This window comes from Scyliorhinus canicula, chromosome 5, assembly GCF_902713615.1.
Source record: "Scyliorhinus canicula chromosome 5, sScyCan1.1, whole genome shotgun sequence".
In the NCBI taxonomy this organism is placed as follows: Eukaryota; Metazoa; Chordata; class Chondrichthyes; order Carcharhiniformes; family Scyliorhinidae; genus Scyliorhinus; species Scyliorhinus canicula.
This window is the reverse complement of record NC_052150.1, coordinates 121,374,349-121,397,424: the sequence shown is the minus strand read 5'-3', so window position 1 is coordinate 121,397,424 and position 23,076 is coordinate 121,374,349. Positions and strand designations below refer to the sequence as shown.

At 51.2% G+C, this 23,076-nt stretch overlaps 1 protein-coding gene across 4 annotated transcripts in view; it reads left to right on the top strand.

The window, feature by feature from the left end:
- LOC119966224 (tissue factor pathway inhibitor 2-like) overlaps window positions 1-23,076 on the top strand; it is a 62,249-nt gene that overhangs the window by 21,446 nt on the left and 17,727 nt on the right. For all 4 annotated transcript variants that reach the window (XM_038797569.1, XM_038797568.1, XM_038797570.1 and 1 more), the window contains exons 2-3: window positions 5,039-5,218; window positions 16,707-16,886. In XM_038797569.1, the coding sequence (XP_038653497.1) occupies window positions 5,039-5,218; window positions 16,707-16,886 (360 nt within the window). The remainder of the gene's footprint in view (window positions 1-5,038; window positions 5,219-16,706; window positions 16,887-23,076) is intronic.

Below are 23,076 nucleotides of genomic sequence, written 5' to 3'. Positions count from 1 at the left end.
CCAATCAAATGTATTGGAAACTCAACCAAACCAATCAGCATGTTCCAGGGATAAGGACAGATTGACTCACATTGATAACAAATTCCTTAAAAAAAAAAAGAGGTGACATGAGAGAATGCCATTTCTATTGGCGTTAATGAGGCTGTTTACATCTTATCCTTAAGTATGTAAAATGTTCTGTCCCATTCCTGTCCACTCTCATTAAGTTGACCTATTTGTTAATGTATACAGAGGTCCCGCTATACCTGAAAGCTAAAATATCCTCTGTAACGGTAATCCTTATACTGCCATCTTCCCTGTCTCATATGTGACCCTCCCAGCCAGTCTCGGTATAAGCCCAAAACTTGCATCTGCTTTTGCTTTACTTGAACTTTTTAATGTTTACCTTTAACCCATACCATGTTCGGAGTTGTGATTGCTTCAGCAACTCCATGGGTGGGATTCTCTCAGCCTGGGGTCGGGCCGGAGAATCCCTGCGACCGGCGCGAATCGCGCCACGCGCCCCGACGCCGGCCCGCTGATTCTTGGCCCGGGATGGGCCGAGCGACCATGGTAAAAACGCCGAGTCCCGTCGGCGCCATCCACACCTGTTCCAAGCCGGCGGGAGCTCAGCATGGAAGGATTGGGGGTGGCCTGTGGGGAGGGGGGTCCAACCCGGAGGGGGGGGCACTGATGTGGCCTGGCCCGCAATCAGGGCCCACTGATCTGCAGACCGGCCTCTCTGGCTGGCGCATTGGTGCCGGTGCCACTGTGCATGTTCGCATTGGTGCTGGTGCCACTGTGCATGTTCGCATTGGTGCCGGTGCCACTACACATGTGCGGATCCCGTGGCGCCTTGTTTTCGCCAGGATCAGCAGCTGGAGCGGTGTGAACCGTTCGAGAAACAGCGTCAACACTTAGCCTGAGGATCACAGAATTCCGCCCCGTGTATTTCCCAGGCAGATGTGTAAGTTTGTAATGGACAACCACATACTGGATCAGCTCATCCCTGTTTGCGAACTCTCTAAACACTTGGCCATCTGTTGGAGCAATGTTGACAGATTGTTGTGAAACCCTGTTGAAAACATGTACAAATGTACTGCATCCAAGTGTCAGCTAGATTTTACCTCGAGGGTGAAATTCATCCAAAATATTTCTAAATATGCACTGGAATTCTCCAGCCGTTGGGATTCTCTTTTCCCGCTGGCATCGCACCCCAGCCTGTGGGTTTTGTGGTAGTGTGGGATAGCTTCAATGGGAAATCTCATTGACAAGCCGGCGGACAGCGTGCCACCAGGAAATACGCATCTGGGGAGCTGGAGAATCCAGCCCTGCCCACCCACAGGTGGGGCTTGGGATCTTTTGTGCCGTGAATGAGGTGTGCGGGACCCAAAGACATGGGTAGATCAGCCCCTCAGAGATTGGGCCCCCCCGATCTTAAGACAACTCTATGTTGCCATGTTGGCATTGCCAAGGGGCAGTGCCAGGGCATTTTCCAGCCGTGTCCCTGACCACCTGGGGGTTTCAGTGGCCTCCCAGCATGGCCATCACGCCAGATCTCCGTTTGTGGAGCCAGTAGGCATTCTTCACGTTGCGTCGGCAGGTGGGAGAACTACAGGATCATAAGACTTCAGGCCACTTCTGGGCATTTAAATTAGAATTTCAATATGCTAACCTGGTTCACGCCCTGCGAGGTCACTGTCATAATATACACCAGTATAGCATGGTGCAGACACACACTGATGGACACACACAGGGACCAATCAACATATACAAACACACAGCCAATCACCAGTTAGAATACATACACTATAAAGGCAGAGGGCACCACGGTTCCCGCTCATTCTGGGTGCTGCCTCTGAGTGTAACAAGAACTCATCCAGCCCAGCACAGACTCACACCACGTGCTGAGAGAATCAACTGGTTCGGACAAGGCTTAGGTCTCTAGTTTGAGTTAGCATCATTTAAACCCATAGTCATCGTGTGTTAGTTAGTTAGAAGTAGTTAATAAAATTGAGTTGAACCTTCATCAGTGTTGGAAGTGTCTGTTCGTCTCTCAAGTCTACACTAGCCAAAACTTCAGTCACGTCGCCGGCCGGGGGATGGGAGAATCTCAAAATGAGTTCTCACTGGCGCAAATTGCTTTGTGGCCTTCACTCTTGGGTGGCATGGTGGCACAGTGATTACCACTGATGCCTCATAGCACCAACTACCCGGGTTCAATTCCGGCCTTGGGTGACTGTCTGTGTGGAATTTAGACATCCTCCCCGTGTCTGCGTGGGTTTCCTCTGGGTGCTCTGGGTTTCCTCCCACAGTCCAAAGATGTGCAGGTTTGGTGGATTGGCCATGATAAATTGCTCCTTAGTGTCCAACGATCTGTAGGTTAGGTTACTGGGTTATGGACATTGGGTGGGATGGGGGAGTGAACCTAGGTAGAGTGCTCCTTCGGAGGGTTGGCGCAGACTTGATAGGCCAAATGGCTTCCTTCTACACTGTAGGGAATCTATTATTCTATTCTATGAGAATCTGGGCCATAACGCGATTTGCGCATGTGCAAGTGGGACCGGAGAATCGCCCCCAAATGTCGTGAATATTCAGTCCACAGCCTTCTGCTTGATCAGAGTACAGTTTCCACTCTACTTAAGTTTATGGTTATTTTAATTTTGCATTTCAAATAGTCTAATGTTCTCCATGTTGTGTTGTTGTCACTCAGAGTTAAAACGTACAACTGCTCAACTTTAATGTTGAACAGGATGACAAAGCAGATTTGGGTTTGGATTGTAGAATTGGCAGTAGTAAAGGCCATGGAGGCATTTCAACAGGAGGATGAGGATTGGAATTCAATCCATTGTAGAATGGAGAAACAGGGGTGGCAGGTGAGCAGAAATCAGTAAGCATAATAAGAGTTTTGAGTGAGTGCTAAGTATGTGGTGGTGAGGAAAGCATTACAGCTAATCCGTTTAAGGGTAAATTTGTGAATACCTTAAGATTCGCTTGTAACAGAATAAATAAAATGCTGCATTTCAATGAAGAATACCACAGTAACTTACAGGGATCATATTCTAATGAAGTGAGGTTGAGAGTCAAGCCTGCTGGATTTGTTGCTCAAATGTATTAAGTTAGCTGTAGATAATACATTCTGATTTTTTAAATAGACTAAAATAATGATGAATGTAGTATTACTGACTTTCATAGTGTTTACTTTTACTCTTAATGGTTTGTTTAATACTTGTCCAATCACGACACATGTGCATAAAGTCCCATTACTTTTTGAAGAGACCATTATCTGCTTGGACTTTCTGCACTGTGTTCTGCACTGGTTTGAGATTTGCATTGATATTCATTGTACTCCTAAGTTTGATGTTTTAATAAGCGCCATCATTTTATTTATCAAACACTGTAGAAAAGTGACTCGTTTCTTGAAGCTTTAAGAATAGAGAAATTATTCTATTCGTTATCAGTGTTTTGTGATTAAGATAAACAGTCACACAGCATTTGTCTTTGTTGTGCTTCAGCAACTTTTTAAGGCCACTTTTTCAATATACACTCCCCTTCACACTTCAATGTTAAAAGCTATTTTTGTGCTTCAGTTATTCTGTCACAACAGGATTTCAAATTGTTTATTTTGCCCAGCAGTCTTTCTCCATCCAGTCACTCAACACAATGACCTATTTGGGCTGTAAGACACACACGGAAGGCAGAACTTCCTTCAATTGAAAATTTTAAGGACCAAAATCATTTTATTCAGCTTTGCAACAAGCCTTATCCTTCTCCCAGCTACTGGTTCAAACCCTACATCATACGCCCTCAGGATCACCTGCCTTCACTTCCACAACTGTTTCACTGTGTGTTGACTGGGAGAGCAGAATTGCAACACGCCCACTCCCTTCATGCCCCATTCTACACATGACTACACAGGCATATTGTCTATCTAGAGTCACTCATAATAATCAGAAGTGGGAACCCAGCAGATTGTCTTCTTCCCAGCTCAGGATGCTGAAGCAGTAGTACCATACTTAGGGATTGGATTCTCTGCTGCCTGACACCGGCAGAGAGATCCGTAATCGGGCGGCAAATCCAGAGTGGCCAAAAAATGGGAGGTTTCCAATAATCTGGAGAGCACTGTAGCACAGTGGGTAGCAGTGTTGCTTCACAGCTCCAGGGTCCCAGGTTCGATTCCCGGGTTGGGTCACTGTGTGGAGTCTGCACGTTCTCCCTGTGTCTGCGTGGGTTTCCTCCGGGTGTTCCTGTTTCCTCCCACAAGTGCTGAAAGACAAGCTGTTAGGTAATTTGGACGTTCTGAATTCTCCCTCCGTGTACCTGAACAGGCGCCGGATAGGGGCTTTTCACAATGACTTCATTGCAGTGTTAATGTAAGCCTACTTGTGACAATAAAGATTATTATTATTAATCCAGTACCCTGCTGGCGGCGGTATCGAGGTTTGCGTCCTGTGCCAGCAGGAAGTTGCGAATAGGTCAAAATAACCCATTTGCAATCTATGGACAGGCTGGTCACTGGATTCCCCACGCCTCCATGATTCTGAGGATTTACATGGGTGTGGATTGATGCAGATAACTGTCTCTGTGGCCCTGCCGTGGTGGGCCTCAGTGAGCCAAGGGAAATGTTTTTTAAGGTAGGAGCCACCAAAATTCCATTGGAGCCCCCCCCCCCTCTCCCCACGATGAAATTCCTGCCTCCCCATCAATAATCCCTGCCTGGAAGCTAAAGAGCAACCCAGAGAGAAACCGTGAGACATACAATCACTCTCTGTTATGGGGCTGTGTCTCTGTTATGGGGGCTGGGTCACCCTCATGTGTGCATACTGTGGGGGGGGGGGGGGGGGGAGGGTCTTCCAAACGGAGATTCCAGCCCTGGATGTTGCACTGGCAAAGGTCAGTTACCAGCTTACTGAATTGTACATTTTGCAGGTATTTCACCACCCAGTAATGGTTTGGATTTCCATTGTTTCATGTTTTTAGGCACCAAGCCACTTGTTTACTAACTCAGTTATCAAGCAACATTACGGAAGTTACATGCAACAACTTTGTATTTTTCTAGACAATCGAGAAGTCTGCTTAATGTTACAAGACCCCGGACCCTGTAAGGCCTCGTCCCGTCGCTTTTATTACAACAGATACACTCAGAAGTGTGAGCAATTTATATATGGTGGCTGCAGGGGAAATGAAAACAACTTTGAATCTCAGGCTGAATGTACACTGCATTGCCGAAAAATTAAAAGTAAGTTTCTGGTCAGGTATCTTTTCCTGTTGAGTACTGTGCAACTTTATCAACTGGGCATGAGAAAAGAAAACCTGACAGGAAGGGTGAGAGTTCCTGCTTATTTGAACAGTTTTAAATAGAATTTGAATAGCTGGAAAAATTGAATTGTGCCCACTGATGACTATGCACGACCTATTAGCAGAACAAAATATAACTTTGTATTTATCCTCCCGGTAGGTTGATTTTTTTTCATATTTGGATCATTCCTTTTTGATAAAGGAAAGTAGCTTCAAAATAATTTTCCAGATCATTTTCTAGAAAATATTCTATTTAGTGACACTGCTTTATTTTACTTTAAAAACATATATATAGAATTTTAGATTGATTCAATTCTTTCAATGGAATTTATTCTCGAGGGGGACCCTTGTTCCTACTCCATCTATATTGATGCTGCCAAGATAATATTTTTGCTTAAAGACCTTTTCACAAGACCAGTTGTAAAAGAAAATGGATTTCTTTACTGCAGCACTTGAACCTTGTTGTCTAAAGACGCTTGCTCAGGTAGGTTCCAGCTGCTCTCTGGGATCTTGTCCAATAACTATTCTCTTCACAATGAGCTTGATCTTGTCCTCACTTCATGTTCCCAAACAAGCACTTTGCAATAGTACATTTGTCACTGGATAACGATCAGGGCTGGGAACCCTAATGCTTGTTACCTGACACTAAAGTAAATGGTAGCACCCCCATTTCCACCTCAGCCAAGCTTAAGTAATTTAACATTAATGAAAGATGGAACCTGTATTATAATTAATAATGCTCAAAATAAAAGTGGAAATTGTAATCACATGTTACTTGGTTTTACACTGTTAGTCTGCCAACCGAGCTGCCAAGAAGTTCAAGTCAGTCCTTTAATAAAATGCTGTGTGAAAGATATTTTATTTTGCTCAAAATTAAAGAGGAAAATAAAGATAACACAGAGAATGGATAACCTAACTGAGAGGGAAAATCAGTTCAGAAATCGCATGTAATCTTGAGAAATTTCTGACGGTTGTGGGAAACACTTGTACAAAATCCGAACACAGTGATCATTGCACTTTGGGCATCCGCTTTGTGGATGAGCATCCTTGACAGCTAGTCTGGTAATAGTGTGAATAAGGCAAACCTACAAACCAGGAACAGTAATAGAACAATCGGCCCCTCGAGCCTGCTCCACCTTTCAATAAGATCATTGCTGATCTGTTTGTGCTGAGCTCCACATTCTCCATCTACCCCCAATAACCTTTAAATTTCCTAGCCCAACAAGAATCTATCTACCTCTGCCCTAGAAATATTCAGTGACACCACTTCTACTGCTTTCTGAGGCAGAGTCTTCCAAAGTCACAAGCCCTTTGAGAGTAAACACTTCTCCTCATCGCTATCCTACAGGGGCAAGCCCAAATTTCAAAACATTGCCCACTAGTTCTGGTCCCCCACAAGTGGCAGCATCCTTTCAACGTCCACCTTGTCAATACCATTTAAGTTCTTCTATGCCTCCATCAAGTTAACACTCATTTTTCTAAACTGCAATGGAAACAATCCCAGTCTGTCGAACCTATCCTCCTGAGACAACCCGCTGTTTCCAGGCATCAATCTAATCAACCTCCTCTGAACTGCTTCCAATGCATTCACATCCTTCTTTCAATAAGAAGACCAAAACTGCACACAGTGTTCGAGATGTTGGGCAACCGTGTTGATGTGAGGACGGAACTGTGTGAGGTTCGTGTTCCCGTTGGGGGTGCTACGTCTGGAGCAATTCAGGGGCAAGTAATCTGCTTGCGTGAATCTAGAGCAATTCTCATTCCTGCTGGCATCAGATTCACTGTAGCCGGAATTGATGCTGGAGAGCTTGATGAGCTGGAGCTGCTTATCAGCACTACACTCCCCAGACACTCTCATTCCTACCAAGATGGCTACACAAAGAATAGCACAATGTTTCGCTGACATGGAGCTCAATAGAATTTTAGATGCAGTGGAGGAGAAGCGGGACACCCTCTTCCCCAGGGTGAACAGGAGACTACCGCCCGCAGTCGTCAGCTGGACCTGGGCAGAGGTGACTGAGGCATTCAGCGTGAAGAGCCTCACCAGGCAGACTGGCATGCAGTGCCGCAAGAAGATGAACAACTACCTTAGGGCAGCTTGGGTGAGTCACCACCTCTGTTCCCCTGGCATCACTCTTCACATCACACCCCCGCTCCCATAGAAGCCAATCAATACCTACCTCCCTGCATCTCGCACACATCCCACCCTGCACCAAACTCCAATACCTGTATTGTCCTCTTTGGCCAGGTGCCTTGCACACACATGCCAAGAGCTACAGACACCATGTAACTCGCCTCCATGTGTCTGACCATGTCATCTATGTGTCCCCTCGGAAAATATGGCCCATAACAGAAGGGGACAAGAGAAGCTGTCCCAGGCCTTTGGACCCTCACCCACGCCGAGCAGAGGGCAATGGCATTATCCGGGGAGGTGCAGGAGAGAGCTATCTCCGAGGCAGAGATCAGCATGCGACAACCAAATGAGCCCCTGATGCAAAATTATGTCCCTATAGTAAGTGAGTCAGTCCTCTTCCCCAGACCACTCCATTCCAAGAACTCACCGTGTGTCTTGTCTTTTCTCTTGCAGGATCATCAACAGACAACGCTGGCCCATCTGTGGTACCTCGCCACGAGCCACAACCCTGGTATCATGATATGCAGACATGCAACCAATGAACACTCAGAATAGGACACAACCAATGGGCAGTCAGGACACTCCGAGGTGGCATCGCCACAAGGGGGCATGACATAAACACTAAAAAAGGGATGAGGCACTCACACCCTGCCTCTTTCCACAGACAGACATCTAGAGAGTTAGACAGGGATGATCAGCAGCATCACACCCCAGCATGTGGCTTAGAGCAAGCTGATACAGTTAGACTGAGTTCCTACAGTTAGATAAGCAGAGAGTCGAACTCATTTGAGAACTGTGTTAATAGTTCAATAAACACATTGAACTAATTTCAGAGTCTGGAGCATCCTTTAGTTAAGACTGCATCAAGTAGCAGCCTGTGTTACCCAAAGCAGCACAACACAACATGATAGCAGGATTGACTGTTCAATCTATTTTGTTCAACTCAGCAAAATCCGTGACAGCCAGCTACTGAATACAGACGTAATGGACAAGATTTAGGCTCTTCATCAGCTTAGGACTGCCAGCAATCTTACTGCCAACTGGCGATCATTCAAGCAGAAATTTCAACTACACGTGGGAGCATCTGACCTCAATGGCGCGACCATGTTCGGAAGATAGCTCTTCTACTCACCACTGCGGGTGACCATGCGACAGAGATCTTCAACTCCTTTCACTTTTTCGAAGGGCAGGACAAAACAAAGTACCAAACCATCCTGGACAAATTTGACAGCCACTGCGAGGTGGACACCAACAAAATCTTCAAGCGCTACATCTTCAAGCAGAGGATGTAAGGTAAAGACGAATCCTTCAACTCCTATCTAACGAACCTTAGACTGCTAGCGCAATCCTGCAACTTTGGTGATATCACTGCTCCTTGATCAGAGACCAAATCGTTTTTGGAGTCCACTCTGATCCTCTGCGAGAGCAATTGGTGAAAATCAAGCACATGACCCTACCAGTCACAATTGAAACGTGTACTGTGCATGAGCACTCCGTCCCACCAGGACCCCCCGCCCCGCCGGGTAGGGGAGAATCCCGGCCCTAGAGACCTCTCCGTGGTCCAAGTTTGGCATTGACCTATTCCACGTGAATGGTCGCGAATATATCTGAATTGTCGATTAATTTTCAAACTATCCTGAGGTGCTGAAGCTGCCAGACCTCGCCTCACGGACCGTCATCAAAGCGTGTAAAGAGACATTCTCATGGCATGGCATCCCAAACACCGTCATGAGCGACAATGGCAGGGCAGCACGGTGGCACAGTGGGTTAGCCCTGCGGCCTCACGGCGCTGAGGTCCCAGGTTCGATCCCGGCTCTGGGTCACTGTCCGTGTGGAGTTTGCACATTCTCCCCGTGTCTGCGTGGGTTTTGCCCCCACAACCCAAAAATGTGCAAGGTAGGTGGATTGGCCACTCTAAATTGCCCCTTAGTTGGAAAAAAAAATGATTGGGTACACTAAATTTTTTTTAAAAATGAGCGACAATGGCCCGTGCTTCCACAGTCGAGAATGGTCCACTTTTGCCAAGAGCTACAATTTCAGGCATGTCACCTTCTGTCCGCACTATCCACAGTCCAATGACGAAGTTGAAAAAGGGGTGCACATCGTTAAGCAGCTCATCCGCAAGGCCTCGGACTCTGCTTCCGACATACACCTTGCACTACTTGCGTACCGGACGACTCCCTTGTCCATGGGCATGTCGCCAGCTCAACTGCTGATGAACAGGGACCTGCGGATGACGCTTCCAGTCATACACCTGCCCAGCCTTGATCACCTCCCGGTGCTGCAGAAGATGCAGCAGCTTTGCGACAGCCAGAAGCAGGGCTATGACGCACATGCCACCGATCTGGATGTGCTATACCCGGCAGACACGGTCAGGATCAAGATACCGGATGGTGGGTGGTCTGCTCCGGCTGTCATTGTTCGACAGGCCGCGCCCGAATCCTATGTCATACGTATGGCTGATGGCTCCATTGTGCGAGGGAATCGAAGGGCACTGCCAAAAGTTGCTTGCCCACAACCACTTTCCCCTCCATTTCCACATGTCGAATTGCCACCTCCAGACACCTCGAACCACGAGGCCACCAGTCGTGCCCCCCACTCGCCTGTCAAGACACCGTCATCCCCTCCACCACCTCTCCAGAGGGCGATGAGGATCAGACGCAAGCCTCAGAGACTGGACTTATGAGCATTTGTTTTGTTTGTTATGTTCTGTATTCCTCAGTCAGTCACATTAGACAGACACATTCACATACATATAAATCTAACAAAAAACAAAAAAAAAAGGGCAAGATGTCATGATATGCAAACATGCAACCAGTGAACACTCAGAATAGTTCAGAACCAATGGGCAGTCAGGACACTCAGAGGTGGCATCACCACAAGGGGGCATGACATACACACTAAAAGGGATGAGGCACTCGCACCCTGCCTCTTTCCACAGACAGACATCCAGAGAGTTAGACAGGGTTGATCAGCAGCATCACACCCCAGCACGTGGCTTTGAGCAAGCTGGTACAGTTAGACTGAGTTACTACAGTTAGATTAGCAGAGAGTCAAACTCATTTGAGAACTGTGTTAATAGTTCAATACACCCGTTGAACCCATTTCAGAGCCTGGAGCATCCTTTAGTTAAGACTGCATCAAGTAGCAGCTTGTGTTATCCGAAGCAGGATAACCCAATACCCAGCACACCCCGGAGGACCAGACCAGGGACAACACCGACTTCTTGGCACTGCGGTTACCTGCACCCTCCACCATCACAGAGACTATCACCTCGGTCGGGCATTTTAGTGAAAAGGCTCCTGGGTCACCTTCTGAAGATCATGTCACACATGTTACATCATATCAGATGGAGGCAGGCTCTCCCAAGGTAGCGGACAGTCGGAGGGCTGCCCAGTCCCAGGACCCAGCTGTAGTCTGGGCAGGTATCATGCTTCTGGAAAGTATGATCCCATCACTGGTAGGGACGCAGATAAAGAGCCAGGATCTACAGGAGGGGAGTCAGCAACTTTCCAGCACCTGCAGGTCCAGTTGGGTGAGTCCAACCATCTTCAGGTGCAGGAGATGGTGTCAACAATGCATACCCAGGCCAGCACCGAAATGGTGGCATCTACAATGGAAGCCTTGGGTGAAACAGTTACAGCCATGGGTCAAGACGTCCAAGGCTTGGGGAAAACTGTGGGGTGAATGGCTGAGGCTCAAGACAGGAGAGTCCACTCACAGGCAGCCATGTACAAGGCCTACATGGACATTGCTCCGAAGCTCCAGAGCTTGGCCCAGTCAGAAAGGGTCATGTCTGAGGGCATGAAGATCATTGGCCAGATACTGACCGACCTGAGCCAGTCACAGAGAGACATGACCGAGGCGTAGGGGCCATGACTGAGCCTGTGAGTGACATGACTCACTTGCTGAGGGACATGGCCCAGTCTCTGTGCTCCATGAGCATCGAAACTCTGGTTGAAATAGGAGCGGGCCTCCAGGACTGGCAGCGGCAGGTGACGGTCAGGCTCACTCCGGTCTCATCTCTGTCCCAGGGAGTTGCCCGGGGCTATTGATCACCCCGAGGGAGGAGGAAGCGATGGGGTCTGTGCTGGTGCCTCCCACAGGGGTGGTGCTGGAAACCCTCAGCGTTTCTGAATTCACCCTCATCACCTGACACTGATGTATCTGGTGGGCAGAATAGGATGGCATTTCGCCACCTGTGACACCTGAATGTCTGCCCGATCCCTCCAGAGGACGGCCGCCAAAGGTACCTCGGGTCAGAGGGTTAGATATGCATCAGGCTGCTGCAATGATATGTATATATGTAGGCAAGTAAAGGGTTAATTATTACATCTCATGTGTGATACAAACACTAGAGGGAACCACTAGTTCCCAGCATAAATATAAGAACTCGGGGAATCTTGTGTACTAGTCAGTTGAGTGTCAGCAGAGAGAGAGATAGATCATGGGCTGGATTGTCCCTTCTCCCAAAATGAGACGATGTCCCCACGCCGGCGTAAAAACGGTCGACCTTTACTCCAGAAATTCCTGACAAAAAGTTGAACAAATTCAATACCCTGGCAGGGACTAGCAGGGACCTGGAGTAAATCTCGCAGCTTTCGCTGCCGATACAGGCCGCCCCATTTCCGGTCACAGGCCGCGCATGCGCACGGCGGCAGCCTACAGCGGCCGCGCCAAGCTCCATGGCGGATTCGGACCACGAGCCACACCACGAAGTGACCCCCCGATCGGCCGCACACCCAAGTCTGAAACCGCGCAGATTTAATCCCCGGCCACCTATAAGGCCTGCGTGCCCCCAACCAGAGCGGCCGCGGATTCATGCCAGCATCCCGACCGGCAATAGATGGTTAGTTCCACGTCGTCGGGAACGTGGTCGGTCGGGAGCGGAGGATTGCTCAGCAGGCCTCTGGCAATGGCCCCCCGGCGGCACGGCGTACTCCGTGGTCATGCCATTTTCAGGGCCCGATTACAGCGTGAAAATGGATTCTCCGCCTCCACGCCGGCTGTGATTTTGGCGCGGAACTGCGGAGAATCCAGCCCCATAGCATAGTTAAGATTAGATAGAAGCAGCACGTGTCGTTAATTAGTTATTACTTAAACAGAGATTACTTTATTAATAGTTGGAGTTCTCTGGAGTGTGCAAACTCAATATTATTTAATCGTTATACAATAAATCAGTTTTGCTTTTTAGTTGGAGATTGGAGGTTTCTTTCTAATGACACCATCAGACCATTCTGGATTACGAAGCTAAGAGTAACGATATATTACCAAAGAGTAATATAACAGCCGCCTCCATATCTGATGTTCTGTCTAGGGTCACAACTAGAAGGAACATTAGACCACGTAAAATAAGTGATGTGGACACCAGTTAAGTTGGTACGGGTGTAGCACATGGGGCAGTGCACAATGTATATAGTCACTATTAAACATCTTCTAAACACCAACTACCTTAATTCTCTGTCTGAAGGGTGTGAGGGATGAGCTGGGCTGGGTGTAGAGGGTGTGCCAGGTAGGGTGTGTGAGAGATTGGTACTGTGGGTTTTGGAGGATGGCACAGGGCAGGGCCCTGTTCCACCTGGGGTCGCCCTCAGTCGCAGCAAGGAATGGGGCCAGACGTGTGTGGCTGCTTTGTAGGAGAGTTTAATCAGCGAGTAAACCATCACCATTTACCATCTTATAACTGCACCTCCGACCACTGCAAAGGATATATGGGCCGGTGAGATGGAATGGCCAGGATGCATGGATCACCCGAGCGGACAGTGGAAGGTGATCCTGAAGGCAGTAGTCAGACTTTGTCAAACAATGAGGGGCATTAGAGCTCATCTCACAGCGAATCGTCATCGTCACCTGTCCCATGGGCAAGATCCCCTGATATTGCCTGTCCAGTGCCAACACCCTTTAGTGATGTTGGTAGGGTGTGAACGGCTGTGAGCAAGGGGGAACCACTTGCAATGGGATGGGGTGGGTGGGGAGGGTATGGAGAGGTGGGACAGGGTGGCAGAGCTGCTGGTGGCCAGGTCTCTTACTCGGAAATCTGGTGGTGATGAGGCTGTTCCATGTGCAGAGCGCCCTGAAGCACACGTTGGGCAGCCTATCATGCCAGCCGGGGCTCCATGCCTGGTTCTTCCTGGCCATCATCCTCATCAGATAAGGCCTGGTGTTCTTACCCTCGTTCAGCATGTCGACCCTGCTGCATGATGCTGTGCAGGACACAGCAGGCCAGCACGCTGTTGGAAACCCTTTTGGGACTATATTGGAGAGCACCACCGGAGCGGCTCAGGAATCGGAACCGCATCTGGAGGACTCCAATGCATCATGCTCCTGATTTGTACATGAGCATCGTTATAATGGTTCTCCGCATTGGTCAGAGGTCTCTGCACAGGCATCATGAGCCATTCCCTCATCCGAGGGAATACCTTGAAGGAACCTAGAACCAATGAGTGTGCCAGGATGCATGCACCATGAATGCTGCCTGGGTATCGGGCGCAGACGTGCATGATGTGCAGTGGCTGGTCAGGAAATGGAAGCCCCTCTGTTTGATGAAGGCACCCCCTGATGAGCTGGTGCTTGTCGGGGAACATCTGTGCCATCGGTCACCCCCTGGACCTGGGGCATGCCAGGGATGGCGGCAAATCCTGCTGCCCGAGCATCCTGGTGTGCCTGGTTCAGACACGTTTATGCAGTCCACTGCCCGGGCACATCGGGCATCCATCACAGTGCAGGTGCACCTGTGTACAGATGTCTGGGAGATCCCCGACAGGTCTCCGCTTGGCCCCTGGAAAGACCCAGAGGCATGGATGTTCAGCGCTACTGTCACCACTCGGCCACTCAGAGGGAGTATCCTCCTCCAAACCCCCACAGAGCAGGGCATACGCGGCGAATGGTCTCCTTGATTAGCCAAAGTATTTGGCAGCACAGGCAGTCCGGCATCTCTTTGAAGGACAGGTGTTTACGGCATACACATACCCTGACACGATGCTCCCTTCGTACCTCCTCCTCAGCCTAGTGGACGGCCAGCACTCGAGCCTAAGTAACTCGCCCTGCTCTTCTGGGGCAGGCTCCTCCCTGAGCAGGCCCTGTGCCTCCATGCATCCATAACTGCAGCTGCCGCCAAGGAGATACCGAGCATTGCTGGCTATACTCTGAAATTCATTCTCTGCAGTGTGGGGAAAAGAGACATGTTAGCAAGATGAGTATTCACTTGCCCATCCAGATCCAACAGGCTACATGGTGACACTGAGCTGCATTTCAGCTTCACCCTACACATCTCCCCTCCCCCAATATGTTGCCTTCCAAGCTGCACCCCTGTGCCCACCTTGAACCCATCAGTGAGTGCCACCAGGGAGCCTCTATTCTGACCACCCATCTCTGCTGCAACCTATGTCAGCGACAGGCTCTATGACCCCTGTCCTGTCTCCCCAGTGGGGTCCGCTGTGGGTTTCCTCATTGGGTGGATCATGTGTTATCCCGCCAGCTGGTGGCACCTGGTTGTGCACTGGAGAGGGTCACTCTGGACCACTAACTATGCTTAGAGGCGTGTGTGGGCAGGTCCTATAGATGGGGGTGAGGCAGGGAAGTGTGCGTTTGCTGGTCACCGTACCCGCAGTGTGATGTGGGTCCTGGGTATAGCACACAGGTTGTGGCAACATGTCCGGCGACAAGAGGGATGGGAGCAGGGGTACACGGGGCTTGAAGACAGCTCATCCTCCTGTGGAGTGGGCAGGCTGATAGTGTCACTGGTGAGGCTTCTGCCCTGCGAGGGGCAGTGCGCCAGAGAGGTGCCAAAGGCCAGGGTGCATGTGTCCTTTCTTTGGGGTGAGCTCTGCTATTCCCCAGCTTCCCCTGCAGTGGGGCTGTCCTTCTGATGAGCGCACTGAGGAGTGGCAGCACCTGGTGTGTTACTGATTGAGCTTGGCCACGCCCTTCCCAGTGATGGATTCTGGGGTCTGAGGGTTTCCAGAGGGATGGTCTGGGTGGGCTCCCAAATTACCAGAGGCTCTGTGAACATTTACAGGGCACCGTGTGCAGTCAGCAGAGTGAGCAGCCAGGGGCCTGTAACTTGTACCAAATGGATCCATTTAAAACAAATATTGAAAATGAAATGAAATAAAAATCGCTTATTGTCACAAGTAGGCTTAAATGAAGTTACTGTGAAAAGCCCCTAGTCTCCACATTCCGGCGCCTGTTCGGGAAGGCTGGGACAGGAATTGAACTTTGCTGCTGGCCTGCCTTGGTCTGGTTTCAAAGCCAGCGATTTAGCCCAGTGCTAAACCAGCCTCTAAAGCTACAGCAATGGCGGTCTGAGCCAGGCCACCCCGATCCCGAGGGGGACACCCCGACTCTACAGAGCTGTCAGAAAGTCGCTCCCCGCTACTTCCCCCAGCCCTGCCTGCCATCACCCAGCTAGCCTGAGGGCAGAGGTATCGGAGGCAGAGAATTTTGCCTGTCCATTAATTCAGCCTCATTTGATATTATTCCTCAAATTATTCAAGTGCTTTTTTTTTTTAAAATGGAATCTTGCCTGTAATAATTCATTTATATTTTGAATCTTTGAGCATCCATTCTATTAGCCAGGATTTTACCAGTTCCGCCCACGGTGAGAAACATCCATTGACATTTGACAGCAATTTCTGGTACACTGGTTCAATGGCTTTCGTGTTTTGTAATTATCCTCTGAAGAGCTTTGGAGTGTTTCATTGCCCTAATTCCATTTTAATTCGCTTCCCGTAACTAGTAGTGCACTAAGACAGCCTTTCGTCCGTTTCCATACATAACAATTCCCGGAACAGGTCACCAGGGGCTTATAGATTGAGGGGTATTACGCCACGTCAAGTGTGGCTAACCAGGAGCCTCTCCTCTTACCGTCAGCTGCTGGAGTATTGGAAGGATTTTGCAGGGTAACACTCAACCTGTTTGGCAAATTAATGAATATACCTTCCTTGGTTATCAAGTCCTTGGATGGGGCTCGAACCCGGACCTTTTAGCCTTGTGACAGGGGTGTTACCCACTGTGCTACAAGACCTGCCTCATTGCACTAAGGACACATTATAAATCTAAATTGATATTGTAAATTCTTCTCATCCTCATATTCCTTTTACATCCTTCATAGAACTGTTTACTAACTTTTTTGAACTAGTTGAGTGAAGTTGATGGTAATCACAAATGGGTCACTTTTGGCTGCATTTTTAACATTCGACTGGAAGTAATATTGTTTGCGATTTATTATAGATGGAAACCATGTGGAAAGATGCATTACATAATGCATTTAACAACATTTTGTTTTTAATTGCAGAGGTTCCAAAAATTTGCAGGCTGGAGGCTGATACAGGACCATGCCGTGCTTCCTTTACCAAATATTTCTACAACTTTACGACAGGACAGTGTGAGGATTTTACATTTGGTGGCTGCTATGGGAATGATAATAACTTCAACGACATTTCAACTTGCCTGATGAAGTGCAAACCAATATCAGGTAGATATCTTAAAATATATTGGGCTGGATTGTCCGTTTCTGAGACTTAGTGCTGACGCCGGCGTGGAAACAGTGGTGTTTTACGATAGGCAAAAACGGCGCAACAGGTGCACCGATTCAGCAACTCTAAATGAGCTAGCACCATCGCCATGTGGAACGCAACCGGTTCCAAGCGGAACAGCGCCGGATTGGCGCACTTTCCGTTCACACGCCGCAGCCGCACTTAAACAATTCCTTCCCCACACACATTGCCCCAGTCAACAAGATGGCTGCAAGGAGAGCAGCGTCACGGTCGAGGGACACTGAGCTGGACACCCTCCTGAACGCTGTGGAGGAGAGAATGATGATCCTGTACCCCGGCCCGAGAGTAAGGCCGCCTGGATGCAGGTGACAGACGCGATCAGCGCCGTGGGCAACATCATCCGGACTGGCATCCAGTGCAGGAAGAAACTGCATGACCTCCTCAGGGTGGCCAGGGTGAGTAGGCAGCGCTAACCCGGCCATACCCCCCACCCCCCCAGAGCAGAGGCCACTGGACGTGGTCGGCGGCCCGGAGGAAAGGGAGGTCACCAACGTGGAGATTGGTGGCGGGTGAACAAGTGACACCACGCTTACTTGCGGATCCCAATGACACATATGTGGTCAACTCCCATCACTGCAGTCAAATCATTCATGTCATTTTGTGACTTACCGGACCTGTCCATCCAGAGACCTCCCCCCCCCCCCCCCAGCCAGTGCCAGAGCCGGTGCCCCCCAGACAGCCGAGGACTGACGGGGAGAGCAGCCCGAACACCAGCCCTCCGCCCGAGACTCGGGAAACTCCAGAGCTCGGGTCGGAGGATGACACTGACTTTCCGTCACAGCTGTCTCCAACACCCACCACCATCCCAGAGGTTATCACCTCAGTTGGGCAATGGGTAGCCTGTGTAGAGCTATTATGGTACCTAGTAATGCTGGAACACCATTGGTAGATAATGGATGTTTTCTATTGGTCGAGCCTGTATGGTAGCTCCACCCTGCAAGGCGGGCTATAAGAGCCCGTGCCGCCCCAGCAGCTTCCTTTTCTGTACCTCAACTGCTGGGGGAATCATCTAGCTTATTAAAGCCTTCAGTTGGACTACAACTCGCTTTAGTAGTCATTGATTGTGCATCAATTTAATAAGCTGGATTTAAAGAATGGAGCTCCGAATCAAGCCGGAGTGTCTGCAACTCAGCCCCCACGCAGTAAACCCGGCGGCGACTTTCCAGCACTGGCTAGCGTGCTTCAACGGCTACCTCGGAACGGCAGAAAACACACCCACAAGAGAACAGAAACTGCAGATCCTGCACTCAAGGGTGAGCCCAGAAGTCCACACCCTCATCGAGGACGCGGACGACTTCGATGCTGCGATGGAGTTGCTGAAAGGACATTACATTCGCCCTGTGAATCATGTCTACGCCTGGCATCTACTAGCAACAAGGCAACAAATTCCTGGTGAGTCACTGGAAGAATTCTACCGTGCGCTCCTAGTGTTGGGGAGAAACTGCAGCTGCTCGCAAGTTTCAGCAAACGACCACACTGAACTGTTGATTCGGGACGCTTTTGTTGCAGGTATGCTGTCCTCTCAAATCAGCCAGCGTTTGCTGGAGAAAGAAACTCTAGGCCTCAAGGAGGCACGGGCCCTTGCCGGCTCCTTGGATGTGGCCGCCCGAAACGCCCGCACCTACGCCCCCGACTGTGCAGCAACCTCCTGGGCAGCGTGGAATCCCTCTGCAGCCGACTCCGAGGCAATGCCCCACACTCCCCACAAGCTTGTGCTGCAAGATGGCCCAGCAACACAGGGGGGCCCCGCTGCTATTTTTGCGGCAAACCAAACACCCCCGACAGCGCTGCCCAGCCCGTTCGTCCACCTGTAAAGGGTGCGGCAAAAAGGGCCATTTCGTGGCAGTATGCCAGGCCCGGGCAGTCGCTGCTGTCTCCGGAAGCGAATGCGGACCGCCACTATAACCCTCTCCACGGGCCCCATGTGGCCAGCGAACGCCGCCATCTTCCTCATCCAGGGCCACGTGTGGCCTCCGGTTGCCGCCATCTTGACCGCGGACGCCGTGTGCGATGGATGGGCGCCGCCATTTTGTGCACCCACAGCCACGTGCGACCAGCGGGCGCCGCCATCTTGCATTGACTCCCAGGACCTCAGTGCAGATGACCACACACTGCCCAATGAGAACACCCAGCTGCTGCCACGATTAGCCTCGGTGACCCTGGACCAGTCTCGGCCTCGAACACTCTCAACAGCTACTACAACTGTGCTAATCAATGGACACGAGATGTCCTGCTTAATCGACTCTGGGAGCAAGGAGAGCTTCATACACCCCGACACGGTAAGGCGTTGTTCTCTCCCCTTCCACCCTGTTAATCAAAAAATCTCCCTGGCCTCCGGTTCCCACTCAGTAGAGATAAAGGGGTTCTGTGTTGCAAATCTCACGGTCCAGGAAAGGGAGTTCAAAAATTACCGGTTCTACTTCCTTCCCCACCTCTGCGCAGCCACAGTCCTAGGGTTAGACTTCCAGTGCAACCTCCAAAGTCTGACTTTCAAATTCGGCGGCCCTATACCCCATCTCACTATCTGCAGCCTCGCTCGCGACCCTCAAGGTCGATCCTCCTTCCCTGTTTGCGAACCTCAGCCCGGATTGCAAACCCGTCGCCACCAGGAGCAGACGGTACAGTGTCCAGGACTGGATCTTTATTAGGTCAGAGGTCCAACGGCTACTGAGGGAAGGAGTTATTGAAGCTAGCAACAATCCCTGGAGAGCTCAAGTAGTGGTGGCAAAGACCGGGGAGAAGAATAGGATGGTCATCGACTACAGTCAGACCATCAACAGGTTTACTCAGCTGGACGCGTACCCTCTCCCCCGCATATCCGGCCTGGTAAACAGGATCGCGCAATACAAGGTCTTCTCCACGGTGGACCTTAAGTCCGCCTACCACCAGCTCCCCACCCGCACGAGTGACCGTAAGTACACTGCCTTCGAGGCAGATGGGCGGCTCTACCACTTTTTAACGGTTCCTTTCGGTGTCACTAACGGGGTCTCGGTCTTCCAGCGAGAGATGGACTGAATGGTTGACCGATACGGTTTACCGGCAACATTCCCGTATCTCGATAATGTCACCATCTGCGGCCACGATTAACAGGACCACGACACCAACCTCCAAAAATTCCTCCAGACCGCGAAAATCCTTAACCTTGCGTATAACAAGGATAAATGCGTGTTTAGCACTGACCGCCTAGCCATCCTCGGCTACGTAGTGCGAAATGGAGTGATAGGCCCAGACTCTGAACACATGCGCCCCCTTATGGAGTTTCCCCTCCCTCACTGCTCCAAGGCCCTGAAGCGCTGCCTAGGTTTCTTTTCTTACTACGCCGAGTGGGTCCCCAACTATGCAGACAAGGCCCGTCCTCTGATCCAATCCACAGTCTTTCCCCTGTCAATAGAGGCCCGCCAGGCGTTCAGCCGCATCAAAGCAGATATTGCAAAGGCCACGATGCACATCATCGATGAGTCCCTCCCAGGTGGAGGTAGGAGCAGCCATGGGCCGGAGAGTAGGAGGGCAGGCCAGTCCAAGGAACCAGCTACTACCCAAACGTGTCCCGTGCTTCTGGAACATCCAGCCCCAGCCACAGTGCAGGTGCTGTCCGAGAGCCAGGGACTACAGGAGGGGATGACAGCGAGCATCCAGCACTTGTGGGCGCAGGTGGAGCAGTCCATCCCTGTGAAGGAGCACAGGGTGTGCTGGTCATGCGTACCATCCACGCCAACACCACATGGGTGCCGTCCGAATTAATGGAGGCGACGGTGTCAAATATGGATCAGAGTGTGCAAGGACTCGGGCAATCTGTGCAGGCAGGGGCTGAGGCCCAGGACAGGGCTTCCCTCTCAAAGCCAGCCATGTGCCAGAGCCACCTGGACATAGCAGCGGAGCTCCTCAGCATGGCCCAGTCACAGCAGGCCATGGCTGAGAATGTTGGCGGCATTGCCCAGGCGCTATTCAGCATGGCGCATCCCCATAGGGAGGTGGCCCAGTCCCAGAGGGATGTGGCCCACACCCAGAAGGAGGTGGCCCACACCCAGAGGGATGTGCCCCAGACCTGGAGGGACATGGCCCAGTCACTGGCTGAGGTGGCACAAACCCTTAGCATGGTGGTACAGTCACAGAAGGAGATGGTCCACTCCCTTTGCTCCATGGCTGCGAATGCTCAGACCCTGGTCGAGACCAGAGTGGGCCTCAGGGGATAGCTCCACTCGCATTCCTGTCCCATGGAGTAGCTTGGGGCAATCGGGCACCCCTAGGTAGGAGGAGACTCTGGGACCTGTGCTGGTGACCCTCCCAGGCGAGGTGCCGAAACAGCGGAGCACCTCAGACTCACCCCACTTCCAGCCCTCCTTCTGTCCCCGGTGCACCTGGTAGGCAGTAGGCAGAACAGGCTGGCACTACGCCACCCGGGACGCCCAAGGAGCAGCCTAGCCCATCCAGGCCGGGTAGCCACAGGAGACATGCGGCAACGAGGGCCCTTGCCACAGAGCAGTAGTCACAGCAGGCTGCCTCCACTCCTATTGTACCATCTGGGGAACCACCTAGGTTTAGTGTTAGGACCCGTAAGGCCAGAAAGTTAGACACCTGTTATGTTGGCACGGATGCAGGGCACAGTTGAGTTACAGGGGCTTGGGCACAGACTGTATATATTTCTCGACAATAAACACCTGTTAACACCGTTGAAACCTGCCTCAGTGCTCTGTCTCATGGTTACGGGGGTGGACTGGTCAAGGCTGGCCGGGGGGGGGGGGACAAACGCAGGCTCCGTGGGTGGACCGTGCTCCCCATCCTCCCTTGCTTCCCCCCTCCCCTGCCCCGTCCATCTCCAGCAACTCCACCCCAGGGATTCGACGGGACCCTGTGAGTGACTGGCCAGCTAGGATTACCCAGGTGGAAGGTGTTACTGTGGGCATGAGTGAGACATTGATGTACGGTGTGGAGCACCAAAGCTCATTGCAGAGCAGGTTGTCATCATCCTCCATCCCATGGACCGGACCTGCTGTCACTGCCAACCCAGTGCCCCCAGCTCATAGAGCTGCAGGTATGTGTCCTGGAGGGGGTGTGCATGCAGGTGGCTTGGTGATGCAGGAGGTGAGGGGTGCGTGCCTGGGATGATGGTGTCCGTGCGCTTGGCCAGCAACCGCCCTCCCCCCACTCCTAGTCAGTAAACGGTGTCACGATGAGGGCTTCCCGTAAGCGTTAGCGATGCCGGTGCTCGGCCTCCTGCGCCTGCCTGGGCCCCATGTCCCACTTAGCATCCCCGTCCCCCGCATCCTCCTCATCGGATGAGGTCTGCACCTGCTCTTCATCCTCCTCCTCCAACACATCACCTCTCTGCTGCGCGATGTTGTGGAGGACGCAGCAGGTCACCATGATGTGGGCGACCCTCCCAGCCTCATAATGGAGGGGCCCTCCAGATCAGTCCAGGCACCTGAAGGGCAACTTTAGGCTGCTGAAGCACCGCTTGACCGCACCCCTGGCTGCTGTGTGGGCATCCTTGTATCGGATTCCCGCGTCAGTCAGTGGCTTTCAGATAGGCATCATCAGCCACAACTGCAGCAGGTAACCCCTGTTGCCCAGCAGCCAACCCCGCAGTGGGGGTGTTGCCCCTCAAACATGTTGGGGTTCACAGAGTGTGCCAATATGAATGATTTGTGCATGCTGCCCGGGTAGCAGGCGCAGACGCGCCTGACGCGCATCTGTTGGTCGCAGACCAGCTGGACTTTCATGGAGTAGAACCCCTTTCTGGTAGCGCAGAGCGGCCTAGTATCTGCAGGTGCCCGTAGGGTGACATGCATGCCAGCGAACACCCCCTGCACCCGGGCAGCCTGGCGATGGCAGTGAACCCCACTGCCCGCACGGTCCACGTGGTACTGGATGTACTGGTCTGCCTGTGCATAAAGGGTGTCCGTGATGGCATGCATGCACCTGTGCACCGAGATCTGTGAGAACCCGAATAGGTCCCCTCTCAGCAACTGGAATGTCCCGTCGCATCGACATTGAGGGCGACCGTCACCTTGACGGTCACTGGGAGCAGGTGTCCTCCCCTACACCCCCGCGGTGCAATGTGTGCCATCATCTGGTAGATGTGTCTCACAGTCCCTCTACTCATCTGCG